Source organism: Fulmarus glacialis, unplaced genomic scaffold (genome assembly GCF_000690835.1).
Source record: "Fulmarus glacialis isolate BGI_N327 unplaced genomic scaffold, ASM69083v1 scaffold6644, whole genome shotgun sequence".
Lineage (NCBI taxonomy): Eukaryota > Metazoa > Chordata > Aves > Procellariiformes > Procellariidae > Fulmarus > Fulmarus glacialis.
The window spans coordinates 70110-86696 of record NW_009208576.1 but is presented as its reverse complement, the minus strand read 5'-3'; the positions used below and the strand labels follow the sequence as shown (position 1 = coordinate 86696).

The 16587-nt window shown below is 45.1% G+C and overlaps 1 protein-coding gene across 1 annotated transcript in view; it reads left to right on the top strand.

The window, feature by feature from the left end:
* The first annotated feature begins 388 nt into the window (after window positions 1–388).
* The window catches only part of VWC2L (von Willebrand factor C domain containing protein 2-like), a 50095-nt gene continuing 33896 nt past the window's right edge, over window positions 389–16587 (top strand). The window contains exon 1 of the mRNA XM_009576528.1: window positions 389–799. Coding sequence (XP_009574823.1) covers window positions 389–799 — 411 coding nt within the window. The remainder of the gene's footprint in view (window positions 800–16587) is intronic.

Below are 16587 nucleotides of genomic sequence, written 5' to 3'. Positions count from 1 at the left end.
ATTTCAGGCAGCTAGTTTAACTTCTGGTGCATCAGAAAACTCAACTGCACAAATGAGGAAAGTAAAAATTAGATGATTCTGTGAGCCCCCATTTCTGTAGGGATATTTTGTGGGCATATGCTTACAGGCACATGTGTCTAATTTATGTGTTTCATATGCTTTATTCTCTTTAACAATAATTGAGGAGAGGCTTAATTCAAATGAAACGGTGATAGTTACCTGTGCAGTTGGAAAGCACTGATCTATTCTTGGGTGCTGGTTGAAAGTATGGCTTTTGTAAGTCGATATTCCTTAGAATTTTAAGTTTGTTCTCACTTAAAAATACTTGTTTTCAGACAACGCTGGTCTCCCTATGGAAGCAGCTGTTTCTATCTGGCATTGAGAACCCATGGAGAAGCTGAGGAGGGGGATGGCTCTTCATATCCATGAAGCCTGGATACTTCTGTTTGTAATCCCTGCTTTGGTCGCTCCAGCTGCCATCAATCATGAAGACTACCCCGCTGATGAAGGGGACCAGGCCTCCAGTAATGACAATCTGATCTTTGATGACTACCGAGGGAAGGGCTGTGTGGATGACAGTGGCTTTGTGTACAAACTGGGAGAACGTTTTTTCCCGGGACATTCCAACTGTCCCTGTGTCTGTACTGAGGATGGACCTGTTTGCGATCAACCAGAATGCCCTAAAATCCACCCAAAGTGTACAAAAGTGGAACACAATGGATGCTGTCCAGAATGCAAAGAAGTGAAAAACTTTTGTGAATATCATGGGAAAAATTACAAAATCTTGGAGGAATTTAAGGTATGAAACCCTTTCTTCAGTATTTAATATTAGTGTGCTACAGGAATTGTATTTCTTTTGGGGACTGTCAAAGGCACTCAGTATTTTCTCACTGCTGTTAATTGGTGCTAAAGCTGAAGACCCTTCTAGCTTTGATGCAGGTCTGGCTAATGTGAAAGCTGCCACCTCCTCCGTCACATGCACCAAGTGAGGGCCAGTGGTCAGTCAAAAGGCCCCGCGTGGAATGCCAGCCCTCTGAATCTGCTCTCCGGACAAACTCCTTTGCTCGTAGCGTGAGTCAGGTTGGACAATCAATTGTGTCTGTAAAAATGGTGGTAAACCAATACTGAGTGCTTTTTAAGAACCCCTTTTCCCATTTGGATAGGAAAAATGGATGGCATGGTACTGAGAGTTGTTACTCACAACTGTGTGAGAATGCAAGTAAGTAGATTGCAAGCTATACTTAATATTTTCATTTCAGCTGTGATAAGGCTGTCTAGAATGGCAGAAGGTGAATTTCTAGGCAGATGACCATCTCAAGTAATGAGGAGTATGGGGTTTAATTGTAATGGTTGAGTTCCTATTAGGAATGTTGTAAAGAAATCCTTCTGGAATATACCTTAAAATTAAGACCAGATTTTCAGAAACGATTACCCTTTACACAACCTGCATCTCTCATTCTAATGAGTTTGATTGCATGTTTTCAATTCTGCTAAGGAAAACAGCATTTCACAATGAAGAACAGGGTCTGCAAAGGCAATAGGTCTACACAGGTTTGTTCTCCCAGGTCACGTGGCTTTAAGATTCGTACCTCCATAATTAACGACAGCCTATAACTCTTCGTGGCTATATGCCTGATCTCATTATACACTTGCCAATTTATTTTCTTTTCTGACAATGAAAATACTTCCATATAGGTCTGTGTACACTTCACAAGTTCTCGGTAACATAGATCACAATTTCCTTTTTCCCAGATATTGTCATTTTCAGTGAAGGTAGCGTTTAGTTCCTTTCTTCTATCACATATGGTTTATGTTCATCTTTTTCTGTCCATCCGTAACTGCAATCACTCAGTGTGGGCAAGTCAGTGTAATGTCATAGTCACAACAAATATATGAGGAACATCGCCTTGAGGGCCATCCTGATCAACCTGTTCTTTGCTTTGCTGAGGAATGTGAAGGTGCTGATTTTGTGAACTGCTTAAATAACAGTTTCTTCTTGCCATAGGAAGGCCTAACCCAGCTTCATCCCACAACCATGCTTCAGTGGTCCCATGTGGACCGCTGTGTTCTCAGGTGGTGAAGTGTCCCACATAAGGACTCCTTTTGGAGAGATTTCAGTGGGAGGATAATGAGATGGATCTTCTCATTAAAGTATCTTTTGCATGGGAATCAAATGCAAAAGTACTAATCACTTTTCCTTCCTGAAAGAAATAATTGCACCCTGATAACGGATTAAAGGATAGAGAAGCAGAGTTTAGGGGAGAAAGGCTATTGGCGGGAGTTAGAGCAATCTGGTTCATTGTTTGCTCTGTTCAAAAACCGTGGGGTGTTGTGTGGGAAGCAAAGTTCCCATATCCTCTGGGAAACACAAGCTAGATGGTGGCTCGCCACTCTCGCACACGGTAACCTTCAGTCCAGGGCTAATGTGAGATCCTTCGGACTTAATTTAGTTGACAGTCGAGCTTTTGACCTGGACCTGTGTTTTGCTGAGAGCTCAATACCTTGTGGAATAGGGAAGAAAACGATTTTTTTGAAATCGATGTGTTTACCTAGAATAAATAGTGAAACTCTTTTTTTCCTCTAAATAGTGGAAGAGGTGCAGGCAATAGAAGATTACTGTGCACTTCCAGGGGTGTTTTGGGGAAAAAAAGGAGCACCCATGAACTATGAGTTTACAAATGCTATAGGAAAGACAGAACTTCAGGATGCAGGAAACTGCTGCTATGAGGTGAAATCTTGACTTCATTGAAGCATCCGAGCATCTTTTTTTGTTTACTTCAACCGAACAAAGACTTTATCTCCTATCTCCACAGAAGAAATTCTGAGCAGTCCATGGGTTTTGTAGGCTCTCAGCTCTGCTCTTCCCTCGTCCTGTTGAATTTATAAGGTCTGCAAACTTTCCCAAGTCCGTTCCACACACATTGAAGTCTGTCTTTGCCAAAGGAGAGGCTTTCTCCAGTTGTTCTGACTCAAAACCAGACTGCTTTCAGTGGAAATGGAGGCACTTTTTATGTGGGCTCGTAGCCCTTTTACCCACTTGATTTACTTTTGCTAATATGTCGGTTCCAAATCATCATCCGCAGGAGTGCTCGTCACTGATGGTTACAGCTGAAATTACCCTCCATTTAAAAATCTTTTTGCAAGTGTGTGTCTCTCTGTGTGTGCACACAAACATTCATACTTGCTCTAGTAGTATTACCAAGACTGACTCATCTTGTAGAAATTTCAGCTACCTGATCTTTCACAAATTAGGATTTTTTTTTTTTCTCTAGGCATTTTTTTTCTCTAGGATATCAAAATCTGTGAGAGGTTTCCATTTGGGAGAGTTTTCCTGTCTCGTTTCTAGGTTTCTGTTTAGGTTTGGGGTGAGACATCCAAATGCAATTTAATCTTTTTTTTTTCTTACCGCTGACAGTAACTGTGACTATCTCAGGGTAAAGGAGTAGTTATAAAGACCCATTTCTTGAGTATTTAGCTTTCTTCTAGTGAACTGGTCTTGTACCTCTGATTTGGTTTACTCATAACAATCATAAGCGCAAAATATAAACATGACAACAAGCCATCTAGCTCAGACAGCTGTCCAAATGTTTATGCTTGTGCCCCTAAGTCGTTAACATGTACAAATGAAATGCTGAACTGACGTTTAATTGTAAATCTAAACCCATTAGTAGTTTTTCTGGTATCCTTTTGTAAAAACTTGTGTCCCTGACAGATGGTTTAGTGACCCCATGTAGCATCTTCATAGCTCTGTTACGGGTCCTGGGAGATCTTTGTGGGTTTCGAGCCCCAGCTGCCCACACAGAGCCTGCCTCATCCCCTTGGATTGCCTGGGACTTATCCCCAACTTTGGCTGAGGCTGCGGTTCCACCTGGAAACCCCCGCAGAAAAGGTCAGCGTGGTCTCCCTAATGTCAATCAATATCTGACTCAAACATGTTTAATAAATAGATTGCTGCCTGGTGTTCAGGATTCTGACTCCTGTGGAGCAGTACGCAGGAGAAAGGGGAGGTCTGATGGCTTTAGCTGGGATCCCTCTCTCTCTTTCCAAACCTCATTTTCCACTTCTTGTCAGCCTCGAATCTGGTCTCTCGGGTCTCCTCTGGTCCCTTTCAGAGGCGAACGCGGGGCGACGGGCAGCTGCGGTGGCTGCAGGGAAGGTGTGAAGGATGCTGCAAGTCTCTGGCAGTCTCTCTGTTTTCTCCACAGAGATCTGGCGGGGACTCTCGGGGTCACTTAGCAGCTTGCTTTTTCTCCCACACATCAGCCGTGTTTTGATTTCAGTCCTGGAGGTTAAGGTCTGTGTCCCAGGTGCTCTGTGCTCGCCTGTACTAGCAGAGATCTTTCAGGGAGGTTGTTAACCCTCCCCTTTCTTCCCAGAGAGAGAAAACAAGCAAATAACAACTCAGAGAGCGGTCTCGGTTATTTTAAGTACACATGGTTGTGTTTTAAATGAATGTTCCGAGACGGCAGCTTATGTAAACTTAAGGAGACAGTGTACCACCGGCGTGATGGATGTTCATTGGCAGCTTATGGAGAGATCGTGCAAATGTCAGTGAGGCAACAGTTTTCCGAAGTGCTGATTAGTTTTTACTCTCCTGCATAACTTGCTGACAGAGAAGCACATGCCTACCCGCATTTAAGAAATGCAATTTACAGCGTTGTTTAAGGTGCACTTGTAGCCACGGTGAGGAGCCTTTTGCGAATTATGAGGTTGTCACTTTGAAAAGCCCATAATCACTTGTGAACTTCCTAGATCTCTCATCACCCAATATAGGCATATCCAGAATAACCTCCTATGGACCTATACGAGTATGTAGCAAAATGCCATTGCTGGGAAGCGGATGATCGGTTCACAAGAGACTGTCAAGCTGACATTCTCTTGAAACATTCTCTTCATTTTAGACCCTACAGGCAGGAACTGCTCCCTGTCCCTGCAGGAGAGTGAGTCCCAGGGACATGGGTTTTGGTAGCATGGTGCCATCCTTCTCAAAGTCAATGGCAGAAATTTTCTAGTCACAGACGTTAAAATATCTCCATTTGCCCGGCAGGACATTGGGTGAGTTATCCTTTGGGTGGGAACACGAGAGGTTTTGGCATCAGAACTTGGCCTTCCTGGTAATACTCATGTCAGAAGAGCAGTTTCAACCTGCAGTTGTGAACTTGAGCTTGGAAACAGCTCTGAACATCGAGGACATTTCTTGGGTGCTCTTCAGTGGCCGCCCTGCTTTCTGCCAAGCACAGAGCTGCCATTTCTTCCAGCCATTGGCTCTGCCAGTACTTAACTTCTGCTTCTGCCTTTCATCTGCCTGCCCTTTCCAGTGACTTCACCTCCTTGTTCTCTCCCCGTCATCTTCCCTGCTCCCCTCCCAAACCCATCCTTGCTCAAAAAGTCCCTAGGTGATGCCCAAATGTTTGTCCCTTGCAGCAAGCACGAGCGTAGAGGGATGGGATGGGAGGCCTGGCAGGCCTCCGCACTGTGGGGGAAAAAAAACAGGAAAGGAGAAATTTTAGTTTCATTCTTGGGCAAAATCTCCACTGACTTGAAAAGAGCCAGGATTTCACTGCTGGAGTTCTATTTTATTTTTCTTTCCCATGTTTCCTGCCACTGTATCTTAAGTTCATTGCTTTGTTTTGTCCACAGTTCATCTGTAATCCTTCAGCCAGGGCTTCTGTATCTCGCTGACTTTATGTCTTCTTGAGCAGCACTTTGCACAGTAGGGATCACGGCTCTAACAGGGATCTGCGGGTATAATCAGAATCCAAACTAAATGAGGGACTATATAAGCACAGCATTATCATATACTAATTCTCAGCTCATTATGGAAACCTTTACTTCAGAATAGTGGCATCTCTTTCTCCTTTGTTAATGCCCTTTAAAAATGTTTTATTAATGCAATTATCTCAATATAACTTAACAAAATAAGACCTCTCATCAAAAGGCGTTAGCACATGCAAGGGAGTATTCAGCTGCTATCCCAGCATCTCAGTCCCTGAAGTGCAGTGTGTCCATTCTGCCACTGGAGGAAAGGAGACAGTGAAACCAGAAAGTGATTCCCCACCCCCAGAACCGTGCCAGAAATAGAAATTAAGTGGTGCAAACTACAGCCTTGCTCTGACCGCTAGTTACCCAGCCTGGGAGTGCAGCCTTATGAGATATGAATGAAACACTTGGGACGTTCCCGGCACATTACTGTTGGGCTGATGCTGTGAGGTGAAAAACAAGAGTTTGTTGCAGCCCTGGGCTGAAAGGGAAGGTGAGGGGGAGAAGTGTGCAACCCTCCCGCCCCTTCTCCGAGCGTCCCTCAGCCCTGCCCAGGCGTATTGAGCTGTCCAGCTGCAGGTTTGGACTGTGGGCGCTGTGGTTTGTATCAGTGTGAGAGAACAGAGACACCACACTTGAGTCTGAGGAGCTTCGTTTGGCCACGGGAAAAACAAAGTGGGGAGAAAAGGAAGGTTCTTTACTGAGCTTCTCCTTTGTAGTATGCGTGTTCAGTTTCCTGGTGAATCTTGGAAAGAGCTCAAATCATGGCAAGCTAATCATCGCAAGAACAAGCATTATTAAAACCTTTTGGTAGTATACTAACCAGTCATCCAAATCACTAGTAGTTTTTAGATCTTTGCTCATAAATTACAAGAAACTGATTACTAACCCAAACCAGCATGGGACCCCAGTTTTAATACTGGCATTTTTCTCTCCAAGATATGTGCAGCAGTTTTTTTTTCTACTATGACTCAAACAAATGGGGCTTTTTTTTTTTCTTCTTCTTCTTGTGTGTTCTGCAATTTCACGTACGGCTAGAAAATCATAATACAAAAGAAATTTCAATAACGTGCCTGTGCTTTAATAAAAGGAGCCATGAACAATGCCAGCTCTGAAGATAGCATACAGCCATTGAAATCAGACAGGGGAAACAGAACATCGGTCAGATGGAAAAGTATGATTTATTATCTCCCTCCTGGCAAAATTACAGTGACAATGTCTATGCAAAGGAATCTGAAATTACTGACTTACTGTATTTCTGTCACAATTTGTACCAAGAAAACATACTAAAGTAGATAGGCGTGTCATATATTGATCTATAGTGATACCTATTTTTTAAATTATGTTACGCACTTAGCTACTGATTCTATAACATATATATTACATTATGCACAAGTATATTATTACAGTAGGTGAAAGAAGATGGGCTGTATTCAGAATTTGGCTACAAAAAATCCATGCTGTTGTTTTCCCCAGATATCAGTGGTACATGGGGGCCCCAAAAGTTCAGAGCTCCGTGGCTCCGGCTCCACTACACACCTACTCTCTCAAAGCTCCCCACTGAAATAGATGAGACCCAAAACTCAAGCATCAGCATGGTTCAAAATCACCAGGAATTAAGCGCAAGCCCCCGTGTTTTAATCACAGTGCACCGGTGCGGGAGTGCAGTGCAGAATTTGGCCTGTACGTGCAAGCCCAATCTCCAGTAAACATGACACAGGAATGAACACGTGCCCAAAGCTGTGGCTGGGCTTTCAGATATTCGCTCCAGGAAATAGCCCGTCGGCTCTGCTTGCTTCCAGATGTGGGGGCTGTCCAGAGAGCTACTGAAAGAGAGGAGATACCTCTGCCCAGCCGGAGAAGAGGCTCTGGCACTTCCTCTCCCCTCCGTTGCTGTGGGAGCTGTGCTGTTAAGAAAATGGGATGTGTAGTACGTACAACTGTTGCCAGCTCCTTCCAAGAGCGGTAAAATCAAGTCTGAGGCTTTATTATCGTGGCAGGCAATGCTCAGTGAGGCCAAGGAGAGAAACGCTCATCCCTTGGCTCACCCAAGCTATGGCCATCTCTGTCACCCAAGATGTTTCTGTAGGGGCGGTCCTCAAGTCGTCAGCTTGTGAAGAAGGATGTTGTCCATTGAAATGTTGACAGATCACTGGCGAGAAGTTTCTTACACAACCGTTTCCTACCAGAGCGAGGGGAAGTGCAGGTGTGTGTTTGTTGCTATTGGAATGTGCTTTACGCAGAATTGCGTTCATTAAAAATAATGCTCAATTAGCTAATTATCCTAGTTATTGTTTTTAAGACTATAATTAGGTAAGTCATGTAATGACAACGCTCAGTCTAGTTGCAAAATAAAAATACACGTAGCGTTAGGCTTCCTTACTCTTTGTTCTTTGGTACAGTTCAGAGGTAGTTCTTTGGGAACTACAGTAAAATCGGTATGCTCGGAGGAGCATTAGGTTTGAAGCAGCTCCTCAAAGCAGGGAATCTCTCAGTCTGTTAACTGTGGTCATCCCGGGCAGGAAAACCTTTCTGATGGAGGGTTAACCCAGTGTGCTCCCTGGTTAGCAGACCCCAGCGTATTCTCTCATCACAGATAACCTATTCAAACCTGTTTTCATTTCACATCCTTCCCGGCTTGTGCTCATCCCAGATGTGATAACATCCCCTGAGGGAGAGAAACCTCCCGGACCCTGCTGGCATCTCTCCTGAGGGTTTAAGCAATGGCAACTGGATACAAGGGGCAGATGGGAGAATTTGGAAAACACATTCTCCGTAGCGCCAGCCAGTAAAGAGCTGCTTTATTCTGTGGGGCAGACGGGGCAGGCTCTCCGCTGCTATGAACTGCTGCAGCTCCATGGATCACAGGTGGCCCACTGGGATGTTACACCGGTGCAAAGTTAGGTGCCAGTTAGATGCTTCTCTGTGGAGTGTGCATGATGCTGACCTAAGATAAGGATTTGCCTGAAGCCTAATCCACCTTGCCAGCTGCCAGAAAGTAAAAAGTTAGGCTAAGCTGTCAAAAAAGTACAGATAAGGGAGAATGAGAGAGAAAAAGCAACCAGGAACAAGTCAGTATTTGGTATGATGTGTTTGCCCCTCTCCCACCTCTCAACGTGCAAGGAGAACAGGTCCGGTGTCAAAGCCCAGGAGCAAAGGAAACCAAAACCACAGCAAACCCAAGCAGTGAGCTGTGGTTGTACCAGTGGGTTCACATCACGTGTCGGCTTGGGTTTGCTGATCAGTAACGAGCTCTTGTCTCCAGGAGTCCTGAGCTCGGCAGAGGTGAGCAAGAGCAAAGCATTCAGGAAGGAGCTGCTCCTTCGGGGGGAAGGAGGGAGCATACTGGTGTGCCGGTGGGACGCAGGAGCTCCCACTGCAGTACGGGGGGGTGGGACCGGCTTCCCTGAGGGCTCCAGAGCTGCAAAATGCTGCGTCTGAGGGTGATACAGCACTGAAATCTGCAGCGCAGGGCCTACAGCAAGAGGAGCTCACGCTTTCCCTTGACTGCCGCGGCCCAGCCCGCCGTCACCCGCCAGGGTGATTATTTCCAGCTGCCTGGGGACACGGAGCTTGTCTTCAGACAGAGCAGACTGACCCCAAAGATGGCATTCAGTTCAGCCGAACAGCCGCCATCTGGGTATCCTGTGAGTAAAAGAGTTGCAGGGCCAAATCCATCACTGGTGTAAATCTGCCTGGCCTGTACTGTGGCTGTGGAAAGGGCATCTGATGATCCAGACAGAAAACTGCAGGAGAAGGAATGGGACCAAGATCCACATCTCCTCCCCAGTGATGGCTGGTTATGTTATACCTTAATACAAATCCAGCATTTTATCGGTACGTAGAGCTGATCTCGCCACCTTCTCCCATCTTTCGGCGTGAACGAAGAAGGAAACAGCAGATTCAGGCATAGGGAAGACACATGTAAAGGGGATCTCCTTTCTGACCAGGTCCGAGGTTCCTTTCTCCCTGCCCCAGGAGGTAGACAAGGCTCCTTCACTGCAAGAGCCGACAGGGAGGGGATGGAGAGCGGGAAGCTGCCAGCTGGGATCGCTTTCCCTATTGTATTAAAAGGAGCTTAACAAACGTGAAGCACACACGAACATTTAGTCTGTGTCCGAACGGGGCTGCGCATCGCACGCTGGAACCACGGTCCCATCTGTCGTTATCTGTAACCTTTCAAAAGGAGTCCTGTTCCCCGGGCATGTCCGAACTAAAAAACTATTGTAATAGAGTCACAAAAGTTATCACCAAAGTAATAGAGACCTCCGGTCCCCTCAGCCCCAGGGTAGGTGAGGTGCAACTATTGTAAGGAATAAAGTGAGACATATATCAAAACAAAGAGAGCATTCTTACAAAAAAAAAGTGCAGAGTCATGTTGGTACGGAAAGCTCCTCTGCTGCTCTCGGGGGAGAAGAACAACCATGAGACTGCAGATACGCCGCTCCCGGGCTCGACGTTGTCTCTCTGTCATCTGCTTATGGAGGGGTCACTCTCCAGACCCAGATGTGGCTCCAGCAGCCTTTTAAACCCATGGAGTTGTGTGGCACATAGCGAATATAGGAGTGCAGAACTCCTAATGCCATCACAATCCGGAATCATCAGATGTGGGCCCAGGATACCCATGGTGAGGCACATCTTCTGTGCTTCTCTCCCTCATCTGGCTCACTTACCCGTAGTCGCTCCCCAGGAATTTTTACAAAAGTGTGGCAAGGATATTAATGTTTCCAGGTACGGACAGGCGTGGTCTGGGGCTGAGGGGAGAAGAGGTATACGTGACCTGGGGGGGATTACAGCATCTTTATGCCTTTCCATCTCCAGAATCCAAGCCTGGTCACCAGCCTGCTGGAAAGACTCTTGTAGCTGCGAATAGAGAAGCAGCAGTTAGGGGTGGCTAAAATCGAGCTTTGGTTGGAGAGCTGCAGCACCTGTAGGCTAAGAAAATAGGCAAGTCATCTTCTGTCTCCTTGCGATGGGGCTGCTTTGAGTATAGGATGGAGTCACCATTTATAGAAAATGTTTCCAGTAATGTATTTGTGTCTCTCTTGTCCTTTCAGTTGAGGGAGAAATTTGTCATTTCATTTCAGTCTTACATTAGTAATGCTTGTGTGCATGTTGAGCGCTCCCTTAGAAATACAGGATCTCAGCATCCACTTCTGCTGCTTCTTGGAAGCTAGCTCCTTGTTTTAGCCGATCTGCAGTATGGTGCAAGCATTTTTCAATTTTTGGATGGCGCAGTTCATTTGTATTGCTAGTGCTCCATATAAGTAGGATACAGCTCCAGTTTTCCACTGCAAATAAATTATCTAATGACTTAGTACTTTTTTCCTGTTGCAAAATCATTTGCAACCTGATGGCGTTTTCAATGATTGTACTCGTCTAATCATCACTCACCGGATTGTTTATTTGAGCAACTTTCCACCTGTGGAAAATCCAAGTCATTACGGTTTCTGTAGCGTAATTGATATGGGTCTCCACTAGCTAGATGGATGACTTCTTTTTTAAATAAGTGACAAAAATGAGTGAAATTTTTGCCCCATGCAAGTGCTTGTGTTAGCACACCCACAGAAAAAAGAGCCATTTACCAAACTTTTGATACCATTTAGACAGTTATTTATGCACTGCTAATAGTAAAGGCAGAGTGAGCAGCCCAGAAGAGAAGTGGGCTGATTTCAGTCTCACCTTCAGGGGGGACTCGCTAGCTAGCCCGTTCTCCACAGTTTGGCACCTGCAAAATTTCTCAGTTGAAAGCTTTCTCTGAACTTTCCTGGAATCTCCTGCTAATCTGCCTGAGATCACAGGCAATTTCAATAACAATGAAAATGATTCTAATTTCGACTCTGGGAGTATCTTCGATGAATGCTATCCCGGTTTCTTTTTTATTCATCTCCCCTGGTTTATGACTTCTCACCTCAGCCGTAATGTGGAAACCATTTTTGCCTCAGGTTTTATTCATCAGGTCCTTTTTAACTTTCTTCCCTTTCTTGCTTCCTGACAATAAATTCACCACCTGAAACTGTAGCTACAAAAATCATTTCCATCAGAACTGCCATTGTCCTTAGTGTCATTAAAAGTTACAGCTATTCTTAAGATGTAAGTGCCCAATTTGACAGACTTCACTTTACATCGCTCTGCTTTTCTTGCTGTTTCATCTGCATAGGGCAGGATGCTATCAGTCGAGCCCATCTGAGGGGGGAGGCTGAATGTGAATCTCCGTATGAGCGCTGGCACACAGTCTCTTGAAAACTAGAAGGTGGAGAGATTGGCAGCAGCGATGGTTTTCAGCTTTCCTTCCCTTGGAGTCCAGCACTCGCAGGGGATGGGACACAGGCAGTCCTTCCCGGGGACATGTAGGCAGGAGGTGCATGTGGATACAGCTAGGGCATCCGAATCTAAGGCAAGGTACTGACAAACGTCTGCAGAAGTACCAGGTTAGATCCATTGCATTCAAAACCGCCTTGACATCAGTAGAAATGGATTTGATGACATCTTCTTTTTAAGGGGTTTGCACTTCTTTTTCTAACATGTTCTCAAAGGGGGAGAAAGCATTGCAACTCCGTATTCAGTAAAACTACCATGAAAAGCATTTTTTCCCGTTGCAATATAAGCCAGAAAAGGCATATACTTATGCACCATTTCCTTTTTGGTGTTTAAAGGAGGTGGGAGCTAACATGCCTGATTAAAGTTTGCAGGGATAGCGAGAGTCCTGGCATCTGCTCTGCATTTGCTCTGGTGTGATGGATCCTTGGGTTTCCATGGGGCTCAGAAAGCAAGCCCACTGGCTTCATTTCTTGGTTACTTAAAATTCCAGTCAACCAAGCAGATTTCTTCAGTCATTCTGCCCATTTTGTAAATACACCTATTTGACTGTGAAAAGCATCACAAGCCCCAATAGCAGGTCTGTTCAATTCAGTGGAAATACTTAGATTGTCTTCTACTAATTAGAACAGCCCCTGCATGATGATCAGTATGTGTCTATTGTAACATGATTAGATGGTTGTAAACACTTACATGAAGCTTTTCTATTTCCTTCCTCAAAAGAAATGTCAAGTATTTGTGATAAAATAGTTGTAAAGTTTGTATTGCTCCGTAGTTGTTTGCTAGTAGCTGTGTATAATTAACGAAGGGCTGTTGTGCAGTAGTCAGACAGCATGAGGACATGGTCCTTATGTGACCGCTTCATGGGACCTTGTCAATGAGATGAAGTCTTCGCGTATGGGATTATGGGACATTCTTGTACAAATACCCTCTTCAAGCTTAGCTGGAGAGTGTAGGAAGGAGGGGGAAGAGAGCAGCCCAATAAATCCTGATAACTGGCTCTCAGAACAGATGGCTAGAGGGCAATTGCAAGAATTTGCGGTGGCTTTGAGCAGCCTGTACGCTAGCTCCAGCAAAGACGTAAACCTTCCATGAGGCTGAAGACTCAGGTACAAAGAAAGTACCACGCAATTCAAAGCCTTCTCTTGAAAAGGTGAGGAGAGCTCCAAAGTCTCAGGAAGTGGCTGCGCTAAACGTGCCTGGAGGAAACCAGGAGCTGGCATCTAAATTCATAGGGTGGGGAGTCTCAAAGAGTAGCAGGTCTGTGTGTAGTCTGTTTTAATGATATAAGATCCACTGGCTCCTGAAATACTTAGGTGCCAAATAACACTTTGCTCTTAGAAGGCTGCTGGGCAAATGGGCACCGCTTTCCCAGCTCCTGGAGGGGTCTGAGCCTCAAACCCCGAGTCTGAGCGAAGCCAGCTGGATTAATCATAGCTGATCACAGCAGACTGCAGCCGTAAAACTTGGCCTGAGATCTCTTCCGAGCGGGCGACAGCCCACATACGGGACTGAAATGGGTGCGCTTGGAGACCGCTGTTAGCCGGGTGAATGTGACAGCAGAGCAAAAACTGAGGAAAATTGCTTCTGATTGACAGAAGAAACAGGTAAAGAAAAAGTATCAATCAGATGTCATCTTCGGAGTTTTTTGTTTGTCTTAGGTAAATCACTCCCTTTCCATCTCTCTAGAGATGTTTGTGTAGAAGCAGCTAAGAGTGATCGACAAGAGAAATCCTTATTGGAGGCAGGGAAGAGGAGGGCTGCAGTATAATGTTTCGCATTTATATATATGCTTCCTCCATTCACTCAAGGGCAATACTTACTACTCAGTAATAAGCTTTTGCAGGGCAATCTACGTGTTATAGAAAAGTCACACGTTTGGGGCAGCAGAGAGGTGGCTTAGGGTACTGTAGTTGTGGACAAGGCATGAGCTAAGGGTGAAATACAGGTGCGGTTCAGTAAGTATTTGGGGCAAGGGAATTTCTGTGACTAAATGAGATGGTTCAGATGCAGTAAAGCTTAGGTCTTGCAGAAGCTTCTTGCAAGATCTTACCTGAAATCTTGAAGTTTTGTGTATCGGTTATTTGTGTGATTGTACCAGCTGCCTTGGCCTAAAAAAATGCTTGATTCAGATCTCTCCAGCTGTAGAAAAGCATAAAAGAGTAGATTTAGACACTAAAGTTTTGAGTTTTGAATTCAATTTTACATTTTCTTTTCTCCACCTCTCCCTTAAGTTTGGGAGGAATTAGTATTTTAGGCTATTTTCCTGAAGAATTGTTTGATCATGCGATCTCTCTCTCTGTCCACCAGACCTTCTGGATGAGTTGAGGGCCTGCTGGAGGTATTTACGGTGCCCAACCCCATAAGAGGGGGAGCCCCTTATCACTGTGAGGAGTAGCTGGATGATGTTAGCAATGATAATTCCTTCATGTGCTGGCATTTGCTTCCAAGAAGAGAGTGAAAATGGTGGGGAGCGGGTATGTATGGGAGCGAGAGTGAAGGTTAGGAGATACAGTATCCACATCTTGTTTGGCTTCCCGATTTCCCCTGCTCAGGGTGTATCTTGTTTTTCATTCTGTTTCCTTTGCTGCCTTTTTCATTTGTTTGTTTATATCATTTATCAAGTTTATCATTATGTGCTTATGCACATAAAATCTTTATTAGCCATGCGTATTCTCTATTCTCTGTTTTAATTTTCCTTCCTTCTTTCTTTGTTAACAAACTCTGCTGATTGCAGATGTTTCCCATTTGACAGCACCTGAGACTAAAGTTTTCCAGCCACGCAACCAGATGAGTGCTGGCTCCTTCCTCCGGCCCCCCCGCTGTGCGGGATGGGGCCATCCCCTGGTAGGAGCAGGGAATGAACCTGCCCTCCCAGCCAAACCTGGGGTCACAGTCCTCCTTGAGATGGGTAGTCCGGAAGAGAAATAGAAGTTGGGCCGTGATCTTAGGTGTGGTTATAAACAGGGGTGTTTGGGGTCCACATCCTTGTGCTTCTTTGGTCTTTGAAGCGACTGGCCGAAGGAGAGGTGAATCAGGGTCAGTGCTGAGACTGAGAAGGTCCTTTGTGGTGCTCTGAGTCCCACTTCATCTGCTCTCAAAAGCCCTTGAATGGTGGTTACATGTTGGCCACGTCTGCTTCCCACCAACTTGGCTCGGCTTGGCCCCTGCACTGACAACAATATCAGAGAACGTATTTCCTCACTAGTTCTGAGGGTTAGTGCTCTCACCCCTGTTGAAAGTGAAAATCGGGTAAAAAGAATTTCAGGTGCTTTGCACCAGTTTTGCCAAGGCAAAGTGCTGTACTGATACCTTTACAAAAGGACCCAGTTTGCTCCTCTGGTTTTAATGATAGGTCCATTTCTTAAAACATACCTTGAACAGCAAGGGACCACGCGGTTGTTGTGTGGACATGTATCCATGTTGTGGCTGGGCACCGCGAACATCCTTTCCTTTTGGACAATGGTGAGAAGAATGTTTCTGCAGCAACGTCTCTCGAAATCCTTCCTAACAAACCCTTCCCTAGAGAGTCTTCTAAGATTATTCTGCCTTGGACAGGTGGAGTGAGTAAATCATCTTCTGGCCCAAGCCTTTCAGGATCCTTTATTCTTAACGTTTTTTCTAGAATATCAGTGTGAGTAAATCATCTTCTGGCCCAAGCCTTTTAGGATCCTTTATTCTTAACATTTTTTCTAGAATATCAGTTTAAGGGACACCAATAAAGCGTTTGCATTGTCCATGTGGGAATGGGATAGCCTCTGATTTGTGTCCTTTCTCCTTCATGCTTGAGAAACCCTCTAAAAGCGTTTGCATTGTCCATGTGGGAATGGCATAGGCTCTGATTTGTGTCCTCTCTCCTTCATGCTTGAGAAACCCTCTGTATTTTTTCAACCTTGTTTTTCAGTAGGGATGAGATGTTTTTTCAGGCACTGGAGTTAGCTGCTGTTTGAACTTCAGTGGCTGCAAAAGCATAAACCACCCCTCTTCGTGGGGGATAAATCTTTAAATCCAGATTCTGGGACTTGCAGAGATTGACAGAGCTGCCTAGTGGATCCCGTGGGGTGCTCCTAACCATGAGCAGTGCTAGCACTGGAACAGAGAGCAAGCGAAGCCGCAGCACGTGGGTGGGAACACCACCGACCACAAAAGAGTGACTGCTGTGATTTGGAGAAAAATAAGAGCAAATGAGGTAGATGGGAGAATCAGGAAACAAAACTTTGGGACATCTTTCACTGCTTCCCTGTTCTCTTCACTGGTTCCCAGTTTGTCGTTTTGCCGCTTGGTCTACGTAATGCCTGTGTAAATAAATAGAGGACTTTTTTTGGCCAATGTCCCATAGTTATTCCAGGAAAAGGGTAGCTCCAGGGAAATTAATAGCAGGGATGCAGAGCACACAGACAACGGTAAAAAGATGCTCAATCAAAGTCCTTTCTGAAAGGGCAGGGGTTTACAAATCAGATCCCATGGGACCAAGTACCTAGACATTCATAAAACAAGTGGACAGGAAGG